This window comes from Littorina saxatilis, linkage group LG3 (genome assembly GCF_037325665.1).
Source record: "Littorina saxatilis isolate snail1 linkage group LG3, US_GU_Lsax_2.0, whole genome shotgun sequence".
Taxonomy (NCBI): Eukaryota; Metazoa; Mollusca; class Gastropoda; order Littorinimorpha; family Littorinidae; genus Littorina; species Littorina saxatilis.
In genome coordinates this window covers 7,322,025-7,344,248 of record NC_090247.1, presented here as the reverse complement: position 1 = coordinate 7,344,248, position 22,224 = coordinate 7,322,025, and the positions used below count along the sequence as shown (strand labels likewise).

Below are 22,224 nucleotides of genomic sequence, written 5' to 3'. Positions count from 1 at the left end.
TAAGAATCAAGGAGAGCAACTTTCAGGTTTCATCGCTTACACAAAATGATGTTGACATCGGTTTGACCCAATGTCTTCTGACTCGACGAGGTACGTAGCTTCTTACGAGTTGTTGGCTTCTTGTCATGCAGAAGTGCAAGTGTGATCTTTACATGCACATATCATTATGGCCGACTGGCACACCATGCTATTATTTTTCTTGCGGCAGCTTTACTTTACGGGCTCAGTCACGCGTTACCAAACTCAGGCCTGAAAGGGGCGAGTATTTTACTCGCCAAATGCAAGTAAAGTTGCTGAAACAAATTGTTGGTTTGGCTAATGAAGTTTGCTCTCTGGCTCGTACATTTTTAGAATCACTAGCCAAAGGCGAGTACACCATTTGTTGTTCTTTCGGGGCTGGACTGTACATTGAAGTGTTCCACTTTTGAACACACTTTTTGGGCAACCAGTTGTGAACACTGTGGGACAAACTATCGCACACATGGTAAACATGAAAAAGTGTTTACAATGTGTGCTACTTTTGCAAGTAGATTTTGATAGTATTCCAGAGTGTTCACAACTGCATGGTTACAACAAAACGTGTTCAAAAGTGGAACACTTCAGTTTAATGTGAACGTTTTTGCCTTGACAGAAGTTCATAAATTAGAAGTAATCAACCACTATTACCGCACTTTTAGTCGACGCAAGGTGATACAAGCGCCCTTTTGGCTTTTCATTTTCCGAAAATATGATGTTACTGAACAAAATAAAATAGTTATTCTGAATAATCGAAAAATGGAAGTACTCGATAACTATGCAACCCTTTAACTAATTCCATCTTCAATAAACCACCCAAAACCTTTTGGAACGAAGGAAGCGGTATAAAATACAAGAAGTAACAGTTTAGAAAAGATTTTTTTTTTTTTAATTAGAAACAAGATTTAAAATAGAGCTTAGCTTGCTGGGAGATTTGAACCCGATGTTGCCTGTTAAAGAACTCGATTTGATGCGGAATGTATTTCATGTACGGTTAGTAAAACAAATGTTGCAAATTGTATCGTCTGTCGATCAGTAACATAAGCAAACTTGGCCAGGTATGCGTGTACTTCACGTACGTCGATGAAACCGGAAGCATGCGTTGTTTGTTGTTGTAAATGTTATACAACGGACAACTTCCTGCGCTGCGATGATTGAAATAGGGCTGTGTGAGACTATCCACTTGAATTCCCCCATGTGTCTATCAGAATAGCAATATTGTTATCTCAGGTGTGGTCTCGCTCACGTATGTAGGATAACAAAAAACCGCAATACCTTAACGTATTCATGCTCTGCTAGCTTTCAACCTGTCAGGGGTGTCATGTCACCGAAACACGCAGTGGCAACTCGCCTCATTGCGATGACATCATGTTGAAGGTGCGACGTTTGACGTTTGTCATGCAGAACAAGTTTAAAAACAAAATCACACTTTGACCTCATTTTTAGAGAAAAAAATGTTTTTTGCAACGGCTTCCAATAATGCACTTGCACAATTCACCCCCTGTTCAGCTCTTCAGCGGCAGAGGCGGGATAGTTCGCTTCGCTGTGGGAACCTTTTATTGTGGCGGCTTTAATGATTGGGCTCAGTCACGCGTTAGCACGCTTTTGCCTTGAATGGCGTAAAAGTATGTGCACCTTCTTTATATCCTTGTTAAAAAGCGGACAAACACTCAAGTCCTTAATGGCAAAAAAACGTAGGACTTTTAATATCAATTTTACTACTACTTATATCCTTGTCTTCACGGAGACGAGCCTGACCCGTTTCGTACTTCGGGTATGTATTAGTTGAGACTATCTAAATGTAGTCTCGGCGATCACTGGTTTTTGACGTTGATCTTTTAGTTTGATACCGATAGATTGATTAAATGTTCTTATATCGCTATACGCGACTTGTTGCGATTCTGACATTAGTTAATTGTGCATATGGTTCTTTTTTAAGCAACAGTAAAATAAAACAAGTCGCGTGAAGCGCCTGTCAAATGGTTGTGTGATGTGTCTAGTGTGTTGGCGAAGTGTTTTGTGCTTGTCACCTCTCGCTTTCAGCCCTCACCGCTGGCTAGCACCGTCCTTTTCAGGACAACGCGAAAAGAGAGCAGCTTGCGTCAGTCTCTCCTGCCAGTACATAACCTCTCCACAGCAAGCCCTTTGTAGTGCCTCCATCGTGGCGACAGGCGTGAACTGGGTACCGAAAGGACCCAGGCTGAACTACAAGGACTCGGAGGAGGTTGGCCCCTTGACGTGTGGCATGCAGGCCCACCGGCGTGTGGATACGCCCTGGTGCCCACGAACCAACCCCCAACTATGGGTTAAATAGCCGGGCAGGACAGGCTCGTCAACCCTGGAAGGCAGCTGTCCTAGGAGAAGATCACTCCAAAATTAAAACGAGGGCAGAGGAGGCTCACTATCCCTGCAAGGAAACTCCTCTAGGAGAAGGACCACTCCAAATTTAAACCCACGTAGTCCCCCGAAGACGGAAGACATCGGCCATTAGGCGGGGAGCAGACCGGATGTCTACGCTTACTACGACAAATGATTGTGTCTAGGTCGAATGTTCGTGATGGTGTCGCCTCTATGGAACCCAGCCAGGTAGAGGCGGTGCCGGGCTCCATGCCTCAAAGGAGCCCACCCCCAGCGACTGGCAGCTCCCACCCTTCTGAGATCGCCAGGGAAGGACGGAGTAATGCGACTGGCAACTTCACCCTTATGCATTGGAACGCAGAGGGAGTGAGAAACAAAAAATACATGCACAAACTTCACTCTGCTGCGGAACCAGATCTGGCCAGAAGGAGCTACACTGGAGACCAAGCTCTGGGGAACGTCAGAAGACCTGAAAGCGACGTTCCAGTTCACGACAGCAGCGGAACTACGACCCTAGACACAACCGTCGAACGCAGAAGAAGTCGCATGAAGCGATAACAAAACATTTAGTCAATCGGTCGGCCTAAAACTGAAACATCAATACTAAAACAAAAACTTTAAAAAATGACAAAGCCAACACCGAGTCATGTACTAGTGCTTTGTTAGCCTAAACCCGACGACTGAGACGGGTCCAGCTGGTTTTCGCGAAGTATGCGAACGTAGTGTCCCTCACTTGTACAAGACTACACACTAAGTTAAAACTGTAAGCTATCCACCCTTTCTTTCGATACTGATGTTCGTTCCGAGTCACTGACTGAACACACGAAGTGTTAGGACATAGATAATGGAAGCGAATTGTGTCCAAAGCAATGGCTCTAGAAAATACAAGGAGAGGGTCCTTCCCTGAATGGTTCACCAGGGACAACACACAGCGTTTTAGGGATGTTCAGATACTGGAAATGAGACAGCAGAGGGATCCTCTCTGCCCCAAGACATACAAAGAGTATTGTCTTGGGCCGGGCGAGCCCTAGCTTTCCTGTTTGCGTCTGACAAGGACCACGAGTTAGGTTGGCAGTGAAAAATTCGCCGATTTTCCTGGAGATTGGGAAAACTAGAACGCGGCGGAATTATTCGGCATGCCTTGAAATACATGCTTAAAACTTTCGAGCGAAGGCCGAGTGTAGCAGAAAGCGTGTCACTCGCATTTCGCTTCGAATGACGAGCACAAAGCCATTGCCTTTCACCTCCATAAATCTCATAAACAAGGGGAAGTAATCTTTTAAAGGAAATAGTGTAGCTATTGTTCTGGGCAGTGACAGGTCGAAGGTTCGGGTCATGTTCGCGAAGAAAATGGAAAGATCTCACTGTCGATGAGGCCAAGTTGACGCTGCAATCGGGAAAAGTGGAATCACTTCTGCACGGATCCGGAAACCACGTGATCGTCGGTATGACTATTGACCAGAATCCGTCAGAATAAGCACAGGTGTCTTTTTCGAATCACGGGGTGCGACCGTCCTCATCCCCCAGGCTCGGTAAATTTAAGCATGTGCAATTAAAAGGTGGTTTTTGATGCCGTGTTAGTGCGCAATGAGACAACAAAACCGTACATTTTAAGTCAATCTTTAACAAAATGCCTTCACACTTTCAAAGACCGTGTGCTGACACATGTCGTAAAATAGATTCAGAGTCCTTTGATGTTCTTATGTGTGTGTGTATGTGTGTGTGTGTGTGTTTGTGTGTGTGTGTGTTTGTGTGTGTGTGTTTGTGTGTGTGTGTGTGTGTTTGTGTGTGTGTATGTGTGTGTGTGTGTGTGTGTGTGTGTGGGTGTGTGTGTGTGTGTGTGGGTGGGTGTGTGTGTGTGTGTGGGTGGGTGTGTGTGTGTGCGTGTGTGTGTGTTTGTTTGTGTGTGTGTGTGTGTGTGCGTGTGCGCGCATGTGTGCGTGTGTGCCTGCTTGCGTGCGTGTGTGTGTGTGTGTGTTTGTGATGTGATCATATTCAGGTATTTTATTTTGTGAGTGTATTTGTTTGTTTGCTGGGTGAGGGGGGGGGGGGGGGGGCGGTTACTCAGCCAGCCAGCCAGCCAGACGGGCAGGTGAAGAAACAAAAAGATCCACAAACAGATAATACTGTACATAAACACTAAAACCTTTTGGAAAAAGAACATTTATTTTATTACAAAATTAGCAAAAGGCATTTCTTGCACAACGGAAAGCGTGTAATTAAGTTCGCAAGCGGACTCTGCATAAAATACAACACAAATGACAAAAATGAACAGTATTATTCCAAAATGAGCATTCTTCTTAAGGGTGGGTGAGATTTTGCCGGATACATTGTACATTATTGTTGACGAACTTTACAACTTATTATTTCACTTCAAACAACCAGAAAAGCAGAGAAAAAGGAACAGTTTACCTAAGAGGGTGGCCACAAGCATGTAGCTTTTGAATCTCAATTAAATCGCATTGCAATTTCAGCTTTATTATTTACTCACATTATGCATTATACAAGTTCGATGTCAACATATCAAATCGGTTCACATTACATTTGTCATTTACGATTGTTATAGATCTCCATCAGTCAACGTTGTCCTAGATTTTATGTAGAATGTGTTGTATTTGTCCTGATTTATTTTCTACATTCAGAAGTTGTTATTGTTACTGATACAATATTGCCGAAAGATTGTATATTTTTGGGTGCGAATATTTAAAAAAATAAAAAAATAAATAAAAAAAATAAATAAAATGTAGTCAACGGAAAAACCACACCTGGAATGCTGTAAACTTAAGAAACGCATTAAGTCCATTGTTGTGTTTATTTTCTTGTCCATTTATTGCAGAGAAGCTGTACGTTTGTGGAGGAAAGGTACGTTTAGTTTCTGTGGATGAGTCAATATTTTGACCCTGTAGCAGGCAAATACTATTTCACAAGTTTGTCAAAGTACAACCTGTAGGTAATTTTCAGTGGCTGAGAATGAGACACCTAATATCAGCGCTGTCTAAGGTTTTGCAGTGGATTTTTTAAGTTGTGGACAACACAATCAGTTTAAATTTGCAACAACAACAAAATGTACACACCGTATTTTGATACAAATCAATGCACCCTTTTGTCATCAAATTTGTTCTCTCACGGCGAAGCACGTATCAATACGCCTGTAGTTTATTTAAAAATCGAGAGAAAAACACATCAAGATAAAACTGTGTCCACTGCTCAGCAAATGCACTATAGCTACCAGCCTGCGACCTATGCATGTTTACACACGGGGTCGGGGAATGTGCATGTCGAGGGTCTGAGTGGAAGACCCCATGGTGTGACCATCGTCCACGTATTTCCCCTGGGTGTGACGCGAGCGACGACAGAAGAGGAAGGTGACGACGATGAGAGCGATGAGAAGGGCGAGGAGGAAAATGCCGAGGACTGAGATAACTGTCTGCAGTTCTGGGTTCTTCAGACATTTGGCTGTGTCCGTTTCCACCCCTGTCTGCTCGCTGCCTGAGCTTTCCCCTGTAGACGGAGATAGGGTGGTGGTCAGAGGATGCACATGCATGCACACAGAAGCGTACGCGCGCACACACACACACACAAGCACAATCAATCACACACACACACACACACACACACACAAACACAATCACACACACACATACAAACACACACACAATCACACACACACACACACAATCACACACACAATCACACACACACACACACACACACGCGCGCGCATGCGCACACACATACACACAAAAAATCTCACACACACACACACACACACGTGCACACACACACACACACACACACACATACACACCAGACTAGCTAAAGATGGATCAAAGGTGGAAATACAATGTCATTGGATTTTTCAAAAGTTCATTGATTACATGTAGTAGTAATGTAATAGCTCCTTTCCGTGTGCACGATTTGACTGACCATCTCAAACTTGGCCAGTGGTTTACATGGGTTACATGTGTGACAGGGGAGGCAACCGCTCTTTTCACAACGGACTCTGCACCCGGGTTGTTGGCCTTTAAAGTCAACACCTGTGGTTTGTAGAGTTCTGTTTGTGATGGGGTCTGGTGGTTTCCGATTGTCTGTATGTTCATGGAAACCTTCGGGTTTGCATAACAGTTTTTATAGGGCTAAGAAATTAGCCCTAACATTTTCAATCCTGTTTGATTGCACTTCGCTTCCCGAGGTGATCGTAGTGTTTCGGCACACGGTTACACATGGTTTACATGGGTTACATGGGTTACATGGTTTACATGGGTTACATGGTTTACATGGGTTAAGACGATCCCTGCACTTGGACACATACCAACAATCAACATCGTGACTGCTAGATCAGTGAGGGATGGCCATCGTGTTTTCCAGTGCCTTTGAGGAAATCATCTATCAAACAATGTCAACTTTGCGCAGGAAGCAGTCAGCATGTTGATTTTAGGTATATGTTCAAGTGGAGGGATTGCCGTGCGGTTTACCAAGTGGTCTTCAAAAATTGATTCATAAAAAAGCCCAACATTACACACGAAGCAGTCAGCATGCTGGTTTTTGGTATGTGTCCAAGTGGAGGGTTGCATGGCCATACTGATTTCAAGTGGCGTGTTTGAAATCAGTTAATGGAAACAAAACCTTAACTGCATGGCCCTACTGATTTCTAGTGGCGTTTCTGAAATCAGTGTATGGAAACAAAACCCCTACTGCACAGCCATAGCGATTTCTAAGTGGCGTTTATGAAATCAGTTTATCAAAACAAGACCCCTACTGCACAGCCATAGCGATTTCTAAGTGGCGTTTATGAAATCAGTTTATCAAAACAAGACCCCTACTGCACAGCCATACCGATTTCTAAGTGGCGTTTATGAAATCAGTTTATCAAAACAAGACCCCTACTGCACGGCCATACCGACTTCTAAGTGGCGTTTATGAAACCAGTTTATCAAAACAAGACTCCTACTGATTTCTAAATGGCGTACATGAAATCAGTTTATCAAAACAAGACCCCTACTGATTTCTAAGTGGCGTTTATGAAACCAGTTTATCAAAACAAGACTCCTACTGATTTCTAAGTGGCGTGCATGAAATCAGTTTAACAAAACAAGACTCCTACTGATTTCTAAGTGGCGTTTATGAAATCAGTTTAACAAAACAAGACCCTTACTGATTTCTAAGTGGCGTGCATGAAATCAGTTTAACAAAACAAGACTCCTACTGATTTCTAAGTGGCGTTTATGAAATCAGTTTAACAAAACAAGACCCTTACTGATTTCTAAGTGGCGTGCATGAAATCAGTTTAACAAAACAAGACCCTTACTGATTTCTAAATGGCGTACATGAAATCAGTTTATCAAAACAAGACCCCTACTGATTTCTAAGTGGCGTTTATGAAATCAGTTTAACAAAACAAGACCCTTACTGATTTCTAAGTGGCGTGCATGAAACCAGTTGATCAAAACAAGACTCCTACTGATTTCTAAGTGGCGTGCATGAAATCAGTTTATCAAAACAAGACTCATACTGATTTCTAAGTGGCGTGCATGAAACCAGTTTATCAAAACAAGGCCCCTACTGATTTCTAAATGGCGTACATGAAATCAGTTTATCAAAACAAGACCCCTACTGATTTCTAAGTGGCGTTTATGAAACCAGTTTATCAAAACAAGACTCCTACTGATTTCTAAGTGGCGTGCATGAAATCAGTTTAACAAAACAAGACCCTTACTGATTTCTAAATGGCGTACATGAAATCAGTTTATCAAAACAAGACCCCTACTGATTTCTAAGTGGCGTTTATGAAACCAGTTTATCAAAACAAGACTCCTACTGATTTCTAAGTGGCGTGCATGAAATCAGTTTAACAAAACAAGACTCCTACTGATTTCTAAGTGGCGTTTATGAAATCAGTTTAACAAAACAAGACCCTTACTGATTTCTAAGTGGCGTTTATGAAATCAGTTTAACAAAACAAGACTCCTACTGATTTCTAAGTGGCGTTTATGAAATCAGTTTAACAAAACAAGACCCTTACTGATTTCTAAGTGGCGTGCATGAAACCAGTTGATCAAAACAAAACCCCTACTGCATGGCCATACTGATTTCTAGTGGCGTTTATGAAAAGAAGTTAATCCGAGTCAAAACACTAATCCCTACCAAGGGACAGACAAAAGCGGGATTTGTTTTGTGTATGTGTACAAGCTGAGGGATGTGCCTTGTCCCAGGTAAAGCACCGGGCCAACTCTGAGACAGAAAGCAGTTGTGTTTTGGAGGGAGGGAATGGATGTTAAGCTCTTGCACGTGACACTTACTGAACTCCTCTTCCAGAGTGGCGTTGCCGAAACGAACGGTCAGAGCTTGACCCACGACCCTCGTGTCCCCATCAGCGGCACGACGACGTCTCTTGCCCAGGCCACCGGTGAAATCACCCGTACAGGTCTGTTGAAGGAAAACCATCTGTGTTAGTGTGTGTGTGTGTGTGTGTGTGTGTGTGTGTGTGTGTGTGTGTGTGTGTGTGTGTGTGTGTGTGTGTGTGTGTGTGACAGAGAGAGAGAGAGAGAGAGAGAGAGAGAGAGAGAGAGAGAGCAACAGCAAGAAATACAACAACAACACCACCAACCACCACCATCACAACAACAACTACAGTCTACCTACCGGAGCATCACAGACACCTTCACCATTGGCAGCATCATCGCACAGCTTGACGGAGCAGGAGAAGTAGAGCGTGTTCTTGTTGTCAGTGCTTCCCTCAACGAACATGAAGGCGTAGAGAGGAATCATGACCAGAGTCCCTGATGCCGGCTCTAGAGTGTGGTCCCCTCTCACCACCTGGCTGTCAGTCGGACAGCTGGACAGACACAACATTTTTGTTCACGTTTAGCTCTGGGGCCAAAGGCTGTGTGCGGCACGCCAAAATGGAACCTCAAGCCATTATTTACAATTTTCTTTAAAGTAGGCTTAACTACCCAAGATAGAAAGAATCCTCCTACGTGAGAGAGACCCACTCATGAGATAACAATGTAGTTCAACTTACACGTGGGTAAATGAGGTCGTGTCAAACTAATCTGGCATGGATATGATTTTTCACTGCTCATGATGCCTAAAGTCACCGAGACAAACGTCAAGCTGGAAACAATTTTGCGCTTGCTGTCTCCCCTGGAAGAACTTTTAGAACTAACACGTCGCGCCATACGTTCTAAAGTGACGTTTCTTTGCTTTGACGTCAAATATTGCATGACGCTTTGGAAATGATCGAGGTTCCATAAGAAGCGTCTTCAATTTGGACGCGTTGTCTTCGGGATGTTTGGAGCATAAGACACGCAAGAACAGAACATAGGATAAACAGAATACTACATGGCTTGCTGTGTCGTAGCAGATTAACACTCGTTACTCTTTCAAATAATAAAAAGCTCACTTTCGCTCGCATTTCGACATTTACAAAAGCTGACTCGTGAATATCTTGTAGGAAATAGCAAGTCTTGTAATAATCTCTATTTCTCCCTCTCGTCAAGACTAAAAGACTTGCATGTAGGACCTGATGTGAATCTGATCGATGCTTACGCTATCAAATTAATTCGTAAAACAACTGCACTTTTCGACTCTTTGACTTACTTGACTTATTCCTGTTGACTCCCTGTGGAGCATAGGGCCGCATTCGACTCCTTGACTTACTTGACTTATTCCTGTAGACTCCCTGTGGAGCATAGGGCCGCATTCGACTCCTTGACTTACTTGACATATTCCTGTAGACTCCCTGTGGAGCATAGGGCCGCATTCGACTCCTTGACTTACTTGACTTATTCCCGTAGACTCCCTGTGGAGCATAGGGCCGCATTCGACTCCTTGCAAGGTCAATGAAACTTACTCTGACATAGAACCATTTTATTCAATAGTCTGCCAACACACGTTATAGACTACAAAACACTCTTGTTTGGAAATACTGATTTAACTATATCTTTGAACACGAAAATATTCTCTGTTGTACAAGACTATGTTATGTTAACTAATCGCTTCGGCTGATATTATATTAACTGTGCATTCTCTTCTCTCTCTCTCTCTCTCTCTCTCTCTCTCTCTCTCTCTCTCTCTCTCTCTCTCTCTCTCTCTCTCTCTCTTAACAGTATTGAGCGTTGTATCTGCTCCGTGCATAGTCACAAACAGCATCAAATGCAGCAACTAGTGTGTGTGTGTGTGTGTGTGTGTGTATGTATGTGTGTCTGTGCGTGAGTGCATGTGTATGTGTATGTGTATGTGTGTGTGTGTGTGTGAGCGCGATCGCCGGGTCGCCTTGGACAAACATTATTTGGTTCAATTTTCTTGTAGTGTTATACAACCTAGAGCTTGTGTTACGCTTAAAATCTTACGATCAAGTTCGAAGCGTTTTTGCACCTTGTGCAGTGACTATACCTGTGTTTCTAGTTGTGCCTTGCGTTGTACTCGGACTGCCTGTCTGTGTGACGTGACGTGGACACTGAGGAAAGAGTGTGTTTCCTTCCCTTCGGTTCTAGCACTTCTCCATATCGTCTGATCGACCCGTCGTTGCACATTGTTTAGAACTCTATTGTGTAATTCGTAGACGACAAGGACTTTGCCTTTTCTAGCAAATCTTGAACTTTCACTCTACAACGTCCAGTGTGTGCGGATTGTGTCTGCTTCTGCGTGTACTCTTAACATTTATAAGCATGTCGGCACTAGCTCCAGCCGCAGGACTGAATATCGGACACTTAAACATTTATCATCTCTTGAACAAAATTCCTGATCTCTGCGTGTTATTAAATCAACATTCTCCCATAACCCATTTGTTTGGGATTTCAGAGACTAGGCTGGACTCACGCATCTGTGATGATATGTTGCGGATACCTCACTATTCTGTTATCCGACGCGACAGTATGGAAGTACAACATACTGGTCTTGCTGTTTATGTCCATGATTCCATTGCAAAGTTTGTTAAGCGCAGGGCTGATCTGGAAGTGAAAAGTATTGAATGCCTTTGGCTTGAAATTTCTTATAAGAATTCGAATTCTTTTCTCCTCGGTTTTGTATATAGAAATCCCGCATCCAATTCAGCTTGGTCTGACGATTTTATTGATTTGATGGATAACATCAAATGTTATAATCGCAATGTTTTGTTACTTGGTGATTTTAACATAGACTTGCATAAAACCCAGACAGCCTGGCGCTCAGTTACATCTCTCTTTGGATTCCATCAACTTGTGAACACCTCAACCAGATTGACTGATACAACATCAACGTTGATTGACCACATTTACACTAATAATACTTCCATGGTGTCAAACGTGAAAACTGTACCTTCAAGCATCAGTGACCATTGTTCAGTATTTTGTTCTTGGTCGTTCAAGTTACCTAAGCCGGTGCACAAGGGCCATACAACTATTGAATATAGAAGCTTTAAAACGTTTGATGAAACTAAATTCTTCTTTGATCTCAGTTTAGCACCATTTTCCTCTGTGTTTAATCATGTTGTTGCTGACGAAGCGTTGGGCGCCCTTTTAGATATATTTTATCCTATAGTGGATAAGCATGCCCCACTACGTCACCACAGAGTGAAATATCCATCTCTTCCCCCATGGTTGACGGAACAGATTATAGAAGCCATGTCCCTGCGTGATTTTTACAAAGCAAACAACATGAAGTCTGATTTTAAGAAACAAAGGAATAAAGTGACAGAATTAACACGTCAAGCAAAAGCAAATTACTTTAATACATTAATCGAGGACAAGAAAGATATTGCAACTGTTTGGCGTGCTGTTAATAACATATTAGGTAAATCTAAACAGAACTCAAATCGGTCTGCCACAACCATCTCCCCTGAAGATTTTAATAACCATTTTTTGTCCCTTGCCAATAGGCTAAATGAATCTGCAAAATGCGACAGTCCTGATTCTGACCTTGAAGTCTCTCTCACAAAATTACATGATTTTTGCAATGACAAATGTAAACCGGACGATTTTTTTACTATTCCAGACATGGCAGTGCATGAGGTAGGTAAGGCGCTAGAAGGCCTTGAGAATAAAAAGTCCATGGGTCCTGACAAGATTCCTCCTTACTTGGCCAAATTAGCTCTACCATATATTGTGGAGCCACTCACCTATGCGTATAATCTCTGCATAAAGCAAAATACTGTACCTAGTTTACTAAAAAGAGCAAAAGTAATTCCACTCCATAAAGGCGGAAATTTATCCGACCCAAATAATTTTAGACCCATTTCCTTATTACCCATTTTATCCAAACCATTGGAAAAACATATTCACAAACATTTGCTCGCGTACATAGAAAGCAGAAACCTTTTCCATCAATTTCAATCTGGTTTTCGAACAAATCACTCTTGTCACAGCGCCCTTACCACGCTATGCGACACCTGGTTGTCTGCAACAAACCGATCTGAAATCAGTGGTGCTGTGTTTCTCGACTTTAAAAAAGCGTTTGATCTTGTTGATCATTCAATTTTACTGAAGAAATTACAGTTGTATCTCAGAAACAGTTCAGTGTGTAACTTTTTTGCTTCCTATTTACAGGACAGATCTCAATATACTGCCCTAAACTGTAAAATATCTACTGAGGAGACTGTGAAATGCGGGGTGCCTCAAGGGTCAGTGCTTGGGCCGATCTTGTTCTGTCTGTATATCAATGATCTGCCACTGCACATTTCTGACAGTAATGTAAGAAGTGATTTTTTTGCTGACGATTCTTCTCTTCACTCAAGTGGAAAGTCTGTTACAGTAATAGAGTCCTCCCTTCAAACAGCTTTAAACGATGTAAATAACTGGTGTAGTGCTAATGCTATGCTTGTCCATCCAATAAAAACTAAAAGTATGGTAATTGCAACCAGACAAAAACATCAGATTTCTCCACTCAAACTAAATCTTACTATTGGTACGCAATCAATTGAACAAGTTCAACAGCATCGCGTTTTAGGGGTAATTCTTGATTGTGAATTCAAGTGGCAGGCACAAATACAGCATATTTGCAAGAAAGTAGCCAAGAACGTTTTCCTCCTATCCAAGTTAAAGCAATATACCGACAGAAGGACTCTGGAAATGTTCCACCATGCTTATGTAATGCCTCACATTAATTATGTTTCGACGCTCTGGGATGGCAGCAGTGATGTCCACTTGAAAAAGTTAGACTCTCTCTATCGTCGCTCGGCCAAACTCATCGTAAAGGATAATGCCTCAACAGATATGAAATTAAAAATGCTTAACTTTCTTCCACTGGAAAAGCATCTCAAGTTAAACAAAGCCATTTTCATGCATAAATTGTATCACGGTAAAGTGCCGATTTACATTACATCATTATTTAATAAAGCTACCCACAGATATGGGTCGGTCAACTTGATCCCACCAATTCCACGAATTGACCTGTATAAGACCAGTCTTGCTTTTTCGGGTACTTCAGTTTGGAATTCACTTCCATCATCCTTTAAGCACCTAAAGTCATTAAAAAGTTTTAAAAAATGTGTAAAAAACCACTTAATGTCTGAGTAGTTTAACGCCTTTTGACTTACCAAAATTAGTATTACGTCAAAAATATGCTGTGCATTGTATATTCTGAACATATTTTTGTTACTCTATTGCTACATGTTCGATTGCCACCAGCTTGTATTTATAATTACCTGCATAGTATGCATTTGATTTTATGAATAACCACATATGTATGCTCTTCATGCCTCATCTTTATCATCATCATCATCATTATCATCATCATTATCGTCATCATCATCATCATCGTCATCTTTATTATCACGTTTTCCGACCTCCTTTTGTTGGTTAACTTTTTAACTTTTTAATTTTTTTTAATTATATAATTGTGTGTCTATGCGTCCCAAGGACAGATTGTAAGAAAAGGCGTAGCCTTAAATCTAAATCCTTGTAAAATAAAGTTCAATTCAATTCAATTCAATTCTCTCTCTCTCTCTCTCTCTCTCTCTCTCTCTCTCTCTCTCTCTCTCTCTCTGTCTCTCTCTCTGTCTCTCTCTTCATCTTATTTGTATAAAATATAATTAAAGATTATCAAGATAAGTGTTGAAGCTATCACTTGTTCGCGATGTTTTGCTGTCTGAATGTGTATTGATTATCATTTCAAGAACGTGTCCATAAGCAATCTGCTTGTTAACGTTCTTGATGTTGTTATTGTTTGAAACGTCTGGATGAGAAATTGAATAAAACACGCTTAAACCAACCGCTATATATTGCCCTTTAAGGTGCAGCAAGATTATTGCCTCCCCTGGATGGAGGCCATTTTCTCAGATTCGGTCTTATTGTTTTACCTTGTGTTTTATGCTGTTTTATTCAATCATTTAACAAAGTTCTTCCGGCTTTAACAGGATAATGTTAGAAGTATGTGTGGCATCTCTCTGATGTTGATATGTAGGGGGCCTACGATGCTGGCCTGATCGGGGATGGCAGACAGCAGTTGAATTGTTGGAAGAACAGAACACACACACACACACACACACACACACACACACACACACACACACAAACACACACACACACACACACACACACACACACACACACACACACACACACACACACACACACACCATTTTACCGGCTTGTTTTCAATCTGTGCAATAAAACACTTCTCAAACTTTCAAATGTGAGTTTCTCAGAATGTGATTTTCAAAGACGGTAACCGCACGACAATAGACATCAAATTGATCTATTTCTGGTAGACTTATAATTCTTGTTTTGCAGCAATCAGGAATGATTTATCTGTACTTCCATGGATGTCATTCTTGAAAGGAAAACTTATACATTTATTCATTATCTGGAATGCAAGCCAGATGATATATTTTCACGCACAAAAATATTCTCCATCACATCATGTTTTTAAACAGACGTTTTCCGGAAATAACTCTGTCCGGATGTTCGGCGGTCTGGAGGAGTAGAAGATTTTCCATAACATCCGGAACACGTTCCACGCCTCCGACGGGCTGTATCCCACAACTTGATAAGGACGAGCGACTTTTTGTGATGTGTATGCAGCGTGTGCCAGATACTCGAAGTACCATTTTCTTTCGAAAATATAATCATCGGAGCCACGAACCGCCACGGATGGCTTGCTGATCACTGGAAGTGTTCGCTAAGCACGTGTCTTTTTATAAACTCACGTGACCTCAAGCCCTACCCACGTGACCTCGATCAAAGCCCGTTACGATACGTGCCAGCGATCCTTTCCACAACAAATTCTGAACTCCGATGAACTCGTGAACGCTGATTTTCGAAAGAAGGGGGTATGATTGTGCGCGCGCTGCATGGCATACACATCGGAGTTGGTTGTTACAGCCCGTCAGAGGCGTGGAGCGTGCTCCGGATGTTGTGAAATACCATCCTGAACTCAGGTTAAAATGAGTTTTGCTCATTCTCTCCCTGCCAGGATGCCTTGAGGTTTTTTTAAACATATTTAGAGCTTTTTGTAATGTATTATTAATATAAGCAGATTCGCGATCGTCGATGATGATTTTTCATGGTGTTCTGTAATTTTTAAATTACAAAGGATATGTAAGACAGTTTCAAGCGAGCTATTTTTTGCGGCTGTATTTACTGTGCAAACAACTCTAAATATAGCAAAAGTGTCACGTGATAATCAACCGTTTGGTTTCGGCGCTCACTGGAGCAGACGATTTTTTCTGTAACCAGTTGACAGTGATGAAACCATATTTTACGGTCTCCTTCCGGCAGCAGTCCAAAAATTTCGACTTGTTTTGACCTTAGAACGATGTCTTTATCATAACTGTGAAGAACAGAACGGAGATCACTGTCGAAGTCGGCCAATCTGCAATCATTTTCGTCTCGCGAACACTGATCTCAAATTTAGAGCAGTGCTCGCCAAAACCATATGGGAGTTAACTCTGTATTTTTGGTTTGATAGATTCGCGTAGGACTGTAGCGTCCGGTCAGGGAGAAAATGAGCCGAACTCATTTTGACCTGAGTTCAGGATGGTGAAAAATGTGACTGCGGTACAGGGGTTCCTAATCTTCCAGACCGCTGATAATCCTGACAGAGTTATTTTCGAAGTCTTTTGGGATCGGAATAAAATTGGTCAAATGGGCCTGTGTACGTATGTACAGACTTGCTACTGGTCAATAAATTACAACACATTTGAAGGTTGCAGCTGCAGAGATTTCTTTATCATTTGGCTGCAGGCATAGTGTGCTATTAAGTGGGGTTTTTGGGGGGAGGAAATCTGTCTATCTACAAAAATTGGGGGGGACCACCAACTCGATGTGTCAAGATTTTGGAAGTATCGTCGCCAAGGTACTTGTTTTAAATAGACAGCGTATCAAATACTCAGTGATTCTGATGACCGGTTTGCTGAAAATTGACTTTAAGGACTCAAACAGATTTGAACAAAGACGTTGTTCCAAACAGATCGAAATCGAAATCGAAATTAATAACTAAAATCAATATAATTCTCGCGCAAAACAATTCTTGTTGTATAATATGTGACCCTCCACCACGAAATGAGTCGCATGTCACCTCGCGCGGTTCTGCGCCAGGCTTAATGTAAGTCCGGGGAGTGTCTGGTAACAGTGTGAGGGTCACCTTAGTCACAGGCTTATAACAGCTCAAAGTTTTCGCTCTTTTCTGAAACGGTTTTCACCACTGGGTAGAGCATAAAAAACTCTTTAGGAATATGTAAAAATATGAAAACCATGCAAAGGTGACATGTGACTCATTCCGTGGTGGAGGGTCACATATGATACAACACACACAGCTTCATACACAATACATTGTAACATAATATTGAGTGTTGTCTTACTTGGTGACGAATTCCAAAGAGTCGTAATCTGAGTCTTCGTCGTCATCGCCATTAGCAGCTGTGCAACTCTTGATCAAAAACTGAGTGTATGCTGCACACACACACACACACACACACAGACACACACGCACACAGACACACACACACACACACACACACACACGCACACAGACACACGCACACAGACACACACACACATACACACACACACACACACGCACACACGCACACAGACACACACACACACACACACATACACACACACACTCACACAGACACACGCACACAGACACACACACACATACACACACACACACACACGCACACACGCACACAGACACACACACACACACACACACACACACACACACACGCACACAGACACACACGCACACAGACACACACGCACACAGACACACACGCACACAGACACACACGCACACAGACACACACGCACACGCACACACACGCACACACACACACAATTATTCTCATAATTGCCAAGGTTTTTCTTTTAAAAAGATTAGAAAAACACAAACGTACTGGATTCTTAGACACAATTCCCTCGAATTTCGGACATTATGTACGAACATTACCCCAGTTTTCCTTTAAAAAAAACTTACTCGGATTTGGAACGCGAGTCTTGAACATTACTAAATTGTCCCCTTCTGATATTTACCAGAATGCTTGAACATTGCCAACGTTTCCCTTTCAAAAACTTACTGGTATGTTGGGCTATGTTCCACATATTATTGCCACTATTGTCTACATCCAACACGATTGGTACCTTGCAACAGCTTTATTGAATTTAAGAACTATTTATGAACATTACCAAGGTTTTTCTGTCAAAAACCTTACTGGGATTTGAACCACTTGTCCTGAACATGGTATTCATGACACTAGTCTGGAAGATTACCCGAGTTTCACTTTCAAAACCTAGATGGGATTCATGACACTATTCTAGAACATTACCCTAGTTTCACTTCAAAACCTAGATGGGATTCATGACACTAGTCTGGAACATTACCCTAGTTTCCCTTTTAAAACCTTGATGGGATTCATGACACTAGTCTGGAACATTCCCTAGATTCCCTTTCAAAACCTAGATGGGATTCATGACACTAGTCTGGAATATTCCCTAGATTCCCTTTCAAAACGTCGATGGGATTTGGAACACTAGTCTGGAACATTACCCTAGTTTTCCTTACAAAACCTAGATGGGATTCATGACACTAGTCTGGAACATTACCCGAGTTTCCCTTTCAAAACCTCGATGGGATTTGGGACACTAGTCTGGAACATTACCCTAGTTTCCCTTACAAAACCTAGATGGGATTCATGACACTAGTCTGGAACATTACCCGAGTTTCACTTTCAAAACCTCGATGGGATTCATGACACTAGTCTGGAACATTACCCGAGTTTCTTTTACAAAACCTAGATGGGATTCATGACACTATTCTAGACATTACCCGAGTTTCACTTTCAAAACCTAGATGGGATTCATGACACTATTCTAGAACATTACCCTAATTTCACTTCAAAACCTAGATGGGATTCATGACACTATTCTAGAACATTACCCGAGTTTCACTTTCAAAACCTAGATGGGATTCATGACACTATTCTAGAACATTACCCGAGTTTCACTTCAAAACGTCGATGGGATTCATGACACTAGTCTGGAACATTACCCTAGTTTCCCTTACAAAATCTAGATGGGATTCATGACACTATTCTAGAACATTACCCTAGTTTCTTTTACAAAACCTAGATGGGACTCATGACACTATTCTAGAACATTCCCTAGCTTCCCTTTCAAAACATAGATGGGATTCATGACACTAGTCTGGAACATTACCCTAGTTTCTTTTACAAAACCTAGATGGGACTCATGACACTAGTCTTGAACATTCCCCAGCTTCCCTTTCAAAACCTCACCGGGGTTGGTCTGCAGGAGGATGACGACAGTGAGCTCTTCTCCCACGTTGACAGTGGCAGCCAGAGTAGAACCCCCAGTGGAGTCAAAGATGTCAAACACCAGCGGTGACCCTTCGGCGTCCCCCGTTCCAGCGTCCAGGTTACTGCCAGAACAGGATCCAGGAATGGTTACTTTCGAGCCTCAGGAATGGTTTCTTTCAGCAATGGTTTATTTCAGGATTTATGAATGAATTATTTCAGGATAAAGGGATGATTTATATCAGGATTCGGGAATTATTGGTTTCAAGATTCTAGCATGGTTTATTTCAGTATTCCTGAATGCATTGTTTCAGCATCAAGGAATGATTTATATCAGGCGTTGATAAATGGTGGATTTCAGGATTGAGGTATAATTGATTTCAAGATCCTGGCATGGTTTATTTCAGTATCTATGAATGTACTGTTGCAGGATCAAGAAATGATCTACATCAGACCCCAGGAATCATTTATAGTACAGGGTTAAACATTATTTATTTTAGGATTCAGGAATGCATTTTTTCAGGATGAAAGAATTTTTTTTTGTCAGGATTCAGGACAGATTTATTCCAGGATAAAGGAATAATTTGTTTCGGGATTGAGGAATTATTTATCTGAGGCTTCATGAACGTATTGTTGTAGGGTCAAAGAATGGTTTACAACAGAATTCAAGAATTATTTATTACAGGATTATAGAATGAGATTGATTTTTAAGATTCATGAATAATTCATTTCAGGATTCATGAATGCATTGTACCAGGATCAGGTAAGGATTCACACCAGGACTCAGGAATTATATATAACAGGGTAAAAGAATGATTCATTTCAGGATTCAGACCTGATACGTGTATATTATTTTGAGGACTAAGGAAATTTTAATTTCAGGATTCATGAATGTATTGTTTCAGAATCAGGTAATGATTTGCATCAGGACTCAGAAATTCTTTATATTACAGGATTCGAGAATGATTTACTGTAGGATTCAGGAATGATTCATTGCAGGGTTCAGGGATGCATTGTTTCAGGATTAAAAAAAAACTGATTTGTATCAGGATTCAGGAATGATTGATTTCAGAAATGATTGAATTCAGGAATCAGGGACGATTTCTTTCAGGTTTTCAATATGATACCTGTCAAGGATTCAGGAATGGCTGATTTCGGGATTAAGGAATGCCTCTAGCGTCATGGTATTTGTCAAGGGGGAAAATGTGAAGATAATAGCGGTAATAGTTTAGAGTTACTCCCCCCTGTTTGTTTCAATTTCGGTTCGGTGAGACAGCAGTTTTGCTTGTCAGCATTTACCCGTGTTATTTCGTCTAGGTGAGGACACCCCATAGTTAATTAGATGCGAAGAGTGAGGGAGTTAAGATTGGACGTTAGGCTTGGCAGATTGGGAGAGAATGTATGGAGTGGACGGCTGTGTGGAGTCAGTATGGAGTGTGCCTGTGTTTAGATATTTGGTTTAAGCTTTGGATTACCTGTTAACAACTTCGGATTGGAGTATCTACAACGTTACTTTGGGCTATTCTTCTCATTCGTCGGCGTAACTGTGCAGTGTGGTGTTTTCATACGGATAGTGATTGTGTTTATCCAAGATTGGCACGTCGACTGTTGAGTGCATGAACTTTACTGCGTTGGCAACCAAAGACTTTTGAAGTCAACTGAACGGGGTTTGTGTCGGAGTGTGTTTGCCGAGTGAGAGTTGAGACCGAGTGTGTTATTGCGTGTGTCAGTACTGTGTTCTGATTTGATTTATTCATGATTTGATTGTTTTCTTTTGGTTAATAGTGACCCTAATTTTCTGGAAGTTTACTTTGTATTCTGTGGTGTGATTCGTCAGAGTGCGAGACATCCTTCCCCGCACGCATCAGTGAGCAAAAGAGTGTGCAGAAGATGTGTAGGTGTGTGCGTGATTGAGATTTAGACCCCGAGTCGCACAGAAAACAACAACACAACAGTAAATTCTAGTCAAACAGAGAAATTCCGTGTCATTATTTATTATTTGGACTCGGAATGTTTTATTTAAAGACTCAGCGATGTTCTTTTTTCTATAAGTCAGGAGCGCTCTTTTATGCCCCAGATATGTTTCCATTTCACTGTTCACTAATGTTGTATTCCATATGTATATAATTGATTTTAAGGCATCAGGAATATTTTAATGCCGGATTCAGAAATGTTTTATTTTAAGAACCATGTCAAAATAAGTGTTTTATTATTTTGTTCAAGATAAGTTGTGTGTAATTAGTGCACTGGGTCGATATACGACCGCTGGGTCGATATATTTGTAAACCTAACGTTTTGTTTTGTCTATATTTAAACTTTCCAACAAGTTACCTTTCTTGATTTTTGATTAAGAACCATGAATATATTTATTTCAGGACAGGGTTCTATTTCAGGCCCAAGGAATTTTAGAATACAAGAATGTTTGTTTTTTCTTCAGAAAACAGAAATGTTTCATTTACACTAGAATGTTTTATTTTAAGCTTAGGATGTTTTATTTAAGACGTCGTGATTTTCTTCAGACATCGGGAATGTGTTATTCCCGTTATTGCGATTCTTTACTAAAGGACTCAGGAGTATTCTATTTCAGGACTCTGGGGCGTTCTGGAATGTTTTGCAATGTTCTGGAATGTTCTGAAGTGATTTGGAATGTCCTGGGACGTTCTCGAATGATCACACGGTGATCTTACCCTGCGGCGTTCGATTCAAAGATCACGCCCGTGGCGGTGGCCGAATCGGGAAAGGAACAGGTGGCCACCAGCTCCTGGTCAGTGCCCATGACGATGTCCGGATCGATCTCATACTGGACAATCACGTTCAGCGTGTACTTGGTCCCGGTTTCAGCGCCTTCCTAGAAAACAACAACAACAAAGTTAAATGACGGGCACAGTAACGCAGTGCTCTTCCCAGACTTAAAGGACAATGGGACAGTTGGACTGTGAATATGCACTTCGTTGTATCTGAGCGTTCTTTCTCTAGAAAGTGTGTGTGTTTGTGTGTGTGTGTGATGTGTGTGTGTGTGTGTGTGTGTGTGTGTGTGTGTGTGTGTGTGTGTGTGTGTGTGTGTGTGTGTGATGTGTGTGTGCGGGCGTGTATGTATGTATGTGCAGGGGCGGACC

The 22,224-nt window shown here is 41.6% G+C and overlaps 3 protein-coding genes across 8 annotated transcripts in view; 1 reads left to right on the top strand and 2 right to left on the bottom strand.

Annotated features, from left to right (window-relative positions):
* Positions 1 to 22,224, top strand: part of LOC138961517 (adhesion G-protein coupled receptor G6-like) — a 437,302-nt gene that overhangs the window by 166,858 nt on the left and 248,220 nt on the right. The gene's annotated exons all lie outside the window — the stretch shown is intronic.
* On the bottom strand, positions 4,521 to 9,240 carry LOC138961492 (uncharacterized). Its single transcript, XM_070333144.1, has 3 exons — positions 9,016 to 9,240; positions 8,673 to 8,799; positions 4,521 to 5,874 (listed from the first exon to the last, which is right to left on the bottom strand). The coding sequence occupies exons 1-3, from the start codon at positions 9,223 to 9,225 to the stop codon at positions 5,624 to 5,626; spliced, it is 588 nt and encodes a 195-aa protein (XP_070189245.1). The 5' UTR covers positions 9,226 to 9,240; the 3' UTR covers positions 4,521 to 5,623.
* On the bottom strand, positions 17,122 to 21,983 carry LOC138961491 (uncharacterized). Its single transcript, XM_070333143.1, has 3 exons — positions 21,796 to 21,983; positions 19,091 to 19,233; positions 17,122 to 17,240 (listed from the first exon to the last, which is right to left on the bottom strand). Exons 1-3 carry the CDS (start codon positions 21,882 to 21,884, stop codon positions 17,146 to 17,148), a joined length of 327 nt encoding a protein of 108 aa, XP_070189244.1. The 5' UTR covers positions 21,885 to 21,983; the 3' UTR covers positions 17,122 to 17,145.

Coding starts and splice junctions, on each gene's coding strand:
- LOC138961492 (XM_070333144.1), bottom strand. CDS start 9,225: ATGTTGTGTCTGTCCAGCTGTCCGACTGACAGCCAGGTGGTGAGAGGG. Junction 8,800..9,015: donor AAGGTGTCTGTGATGCTCCG/GTAGGTAGACTG, acceptor TTCCTTCAACAG/ACCTGTACGGGTGATTTCAC. Junction 5,875..8,672: donor CACTCTGGAAGAGGAGTTCA/GTAAGTGTCACG, acceptor CTCCGTCTACAG/GGGAAAGCTCAGGCAGCGAG.
- LOC138961491 (XM_070333143.1), bottom strand. CDS start 21,884: ATGGGCACTGACCAGGAGCTGGTGGCCACCTGTTCCTTTCCCGATTCG. Junction 19,234..21,795: donor TTTGAATCGAACGCCGCAGG/GTAAGATCACCG, acceptor CTGTTCTGGCAG/TAACCTGGACGCTGGAACGG. Junction 17,241..19,090: donor CCTCCTGCAGACCAACCCCG/GTGAGGTTTTGA, acceptor GTGTGTGTGCAG/CATACACTCAGTTTTTGATC.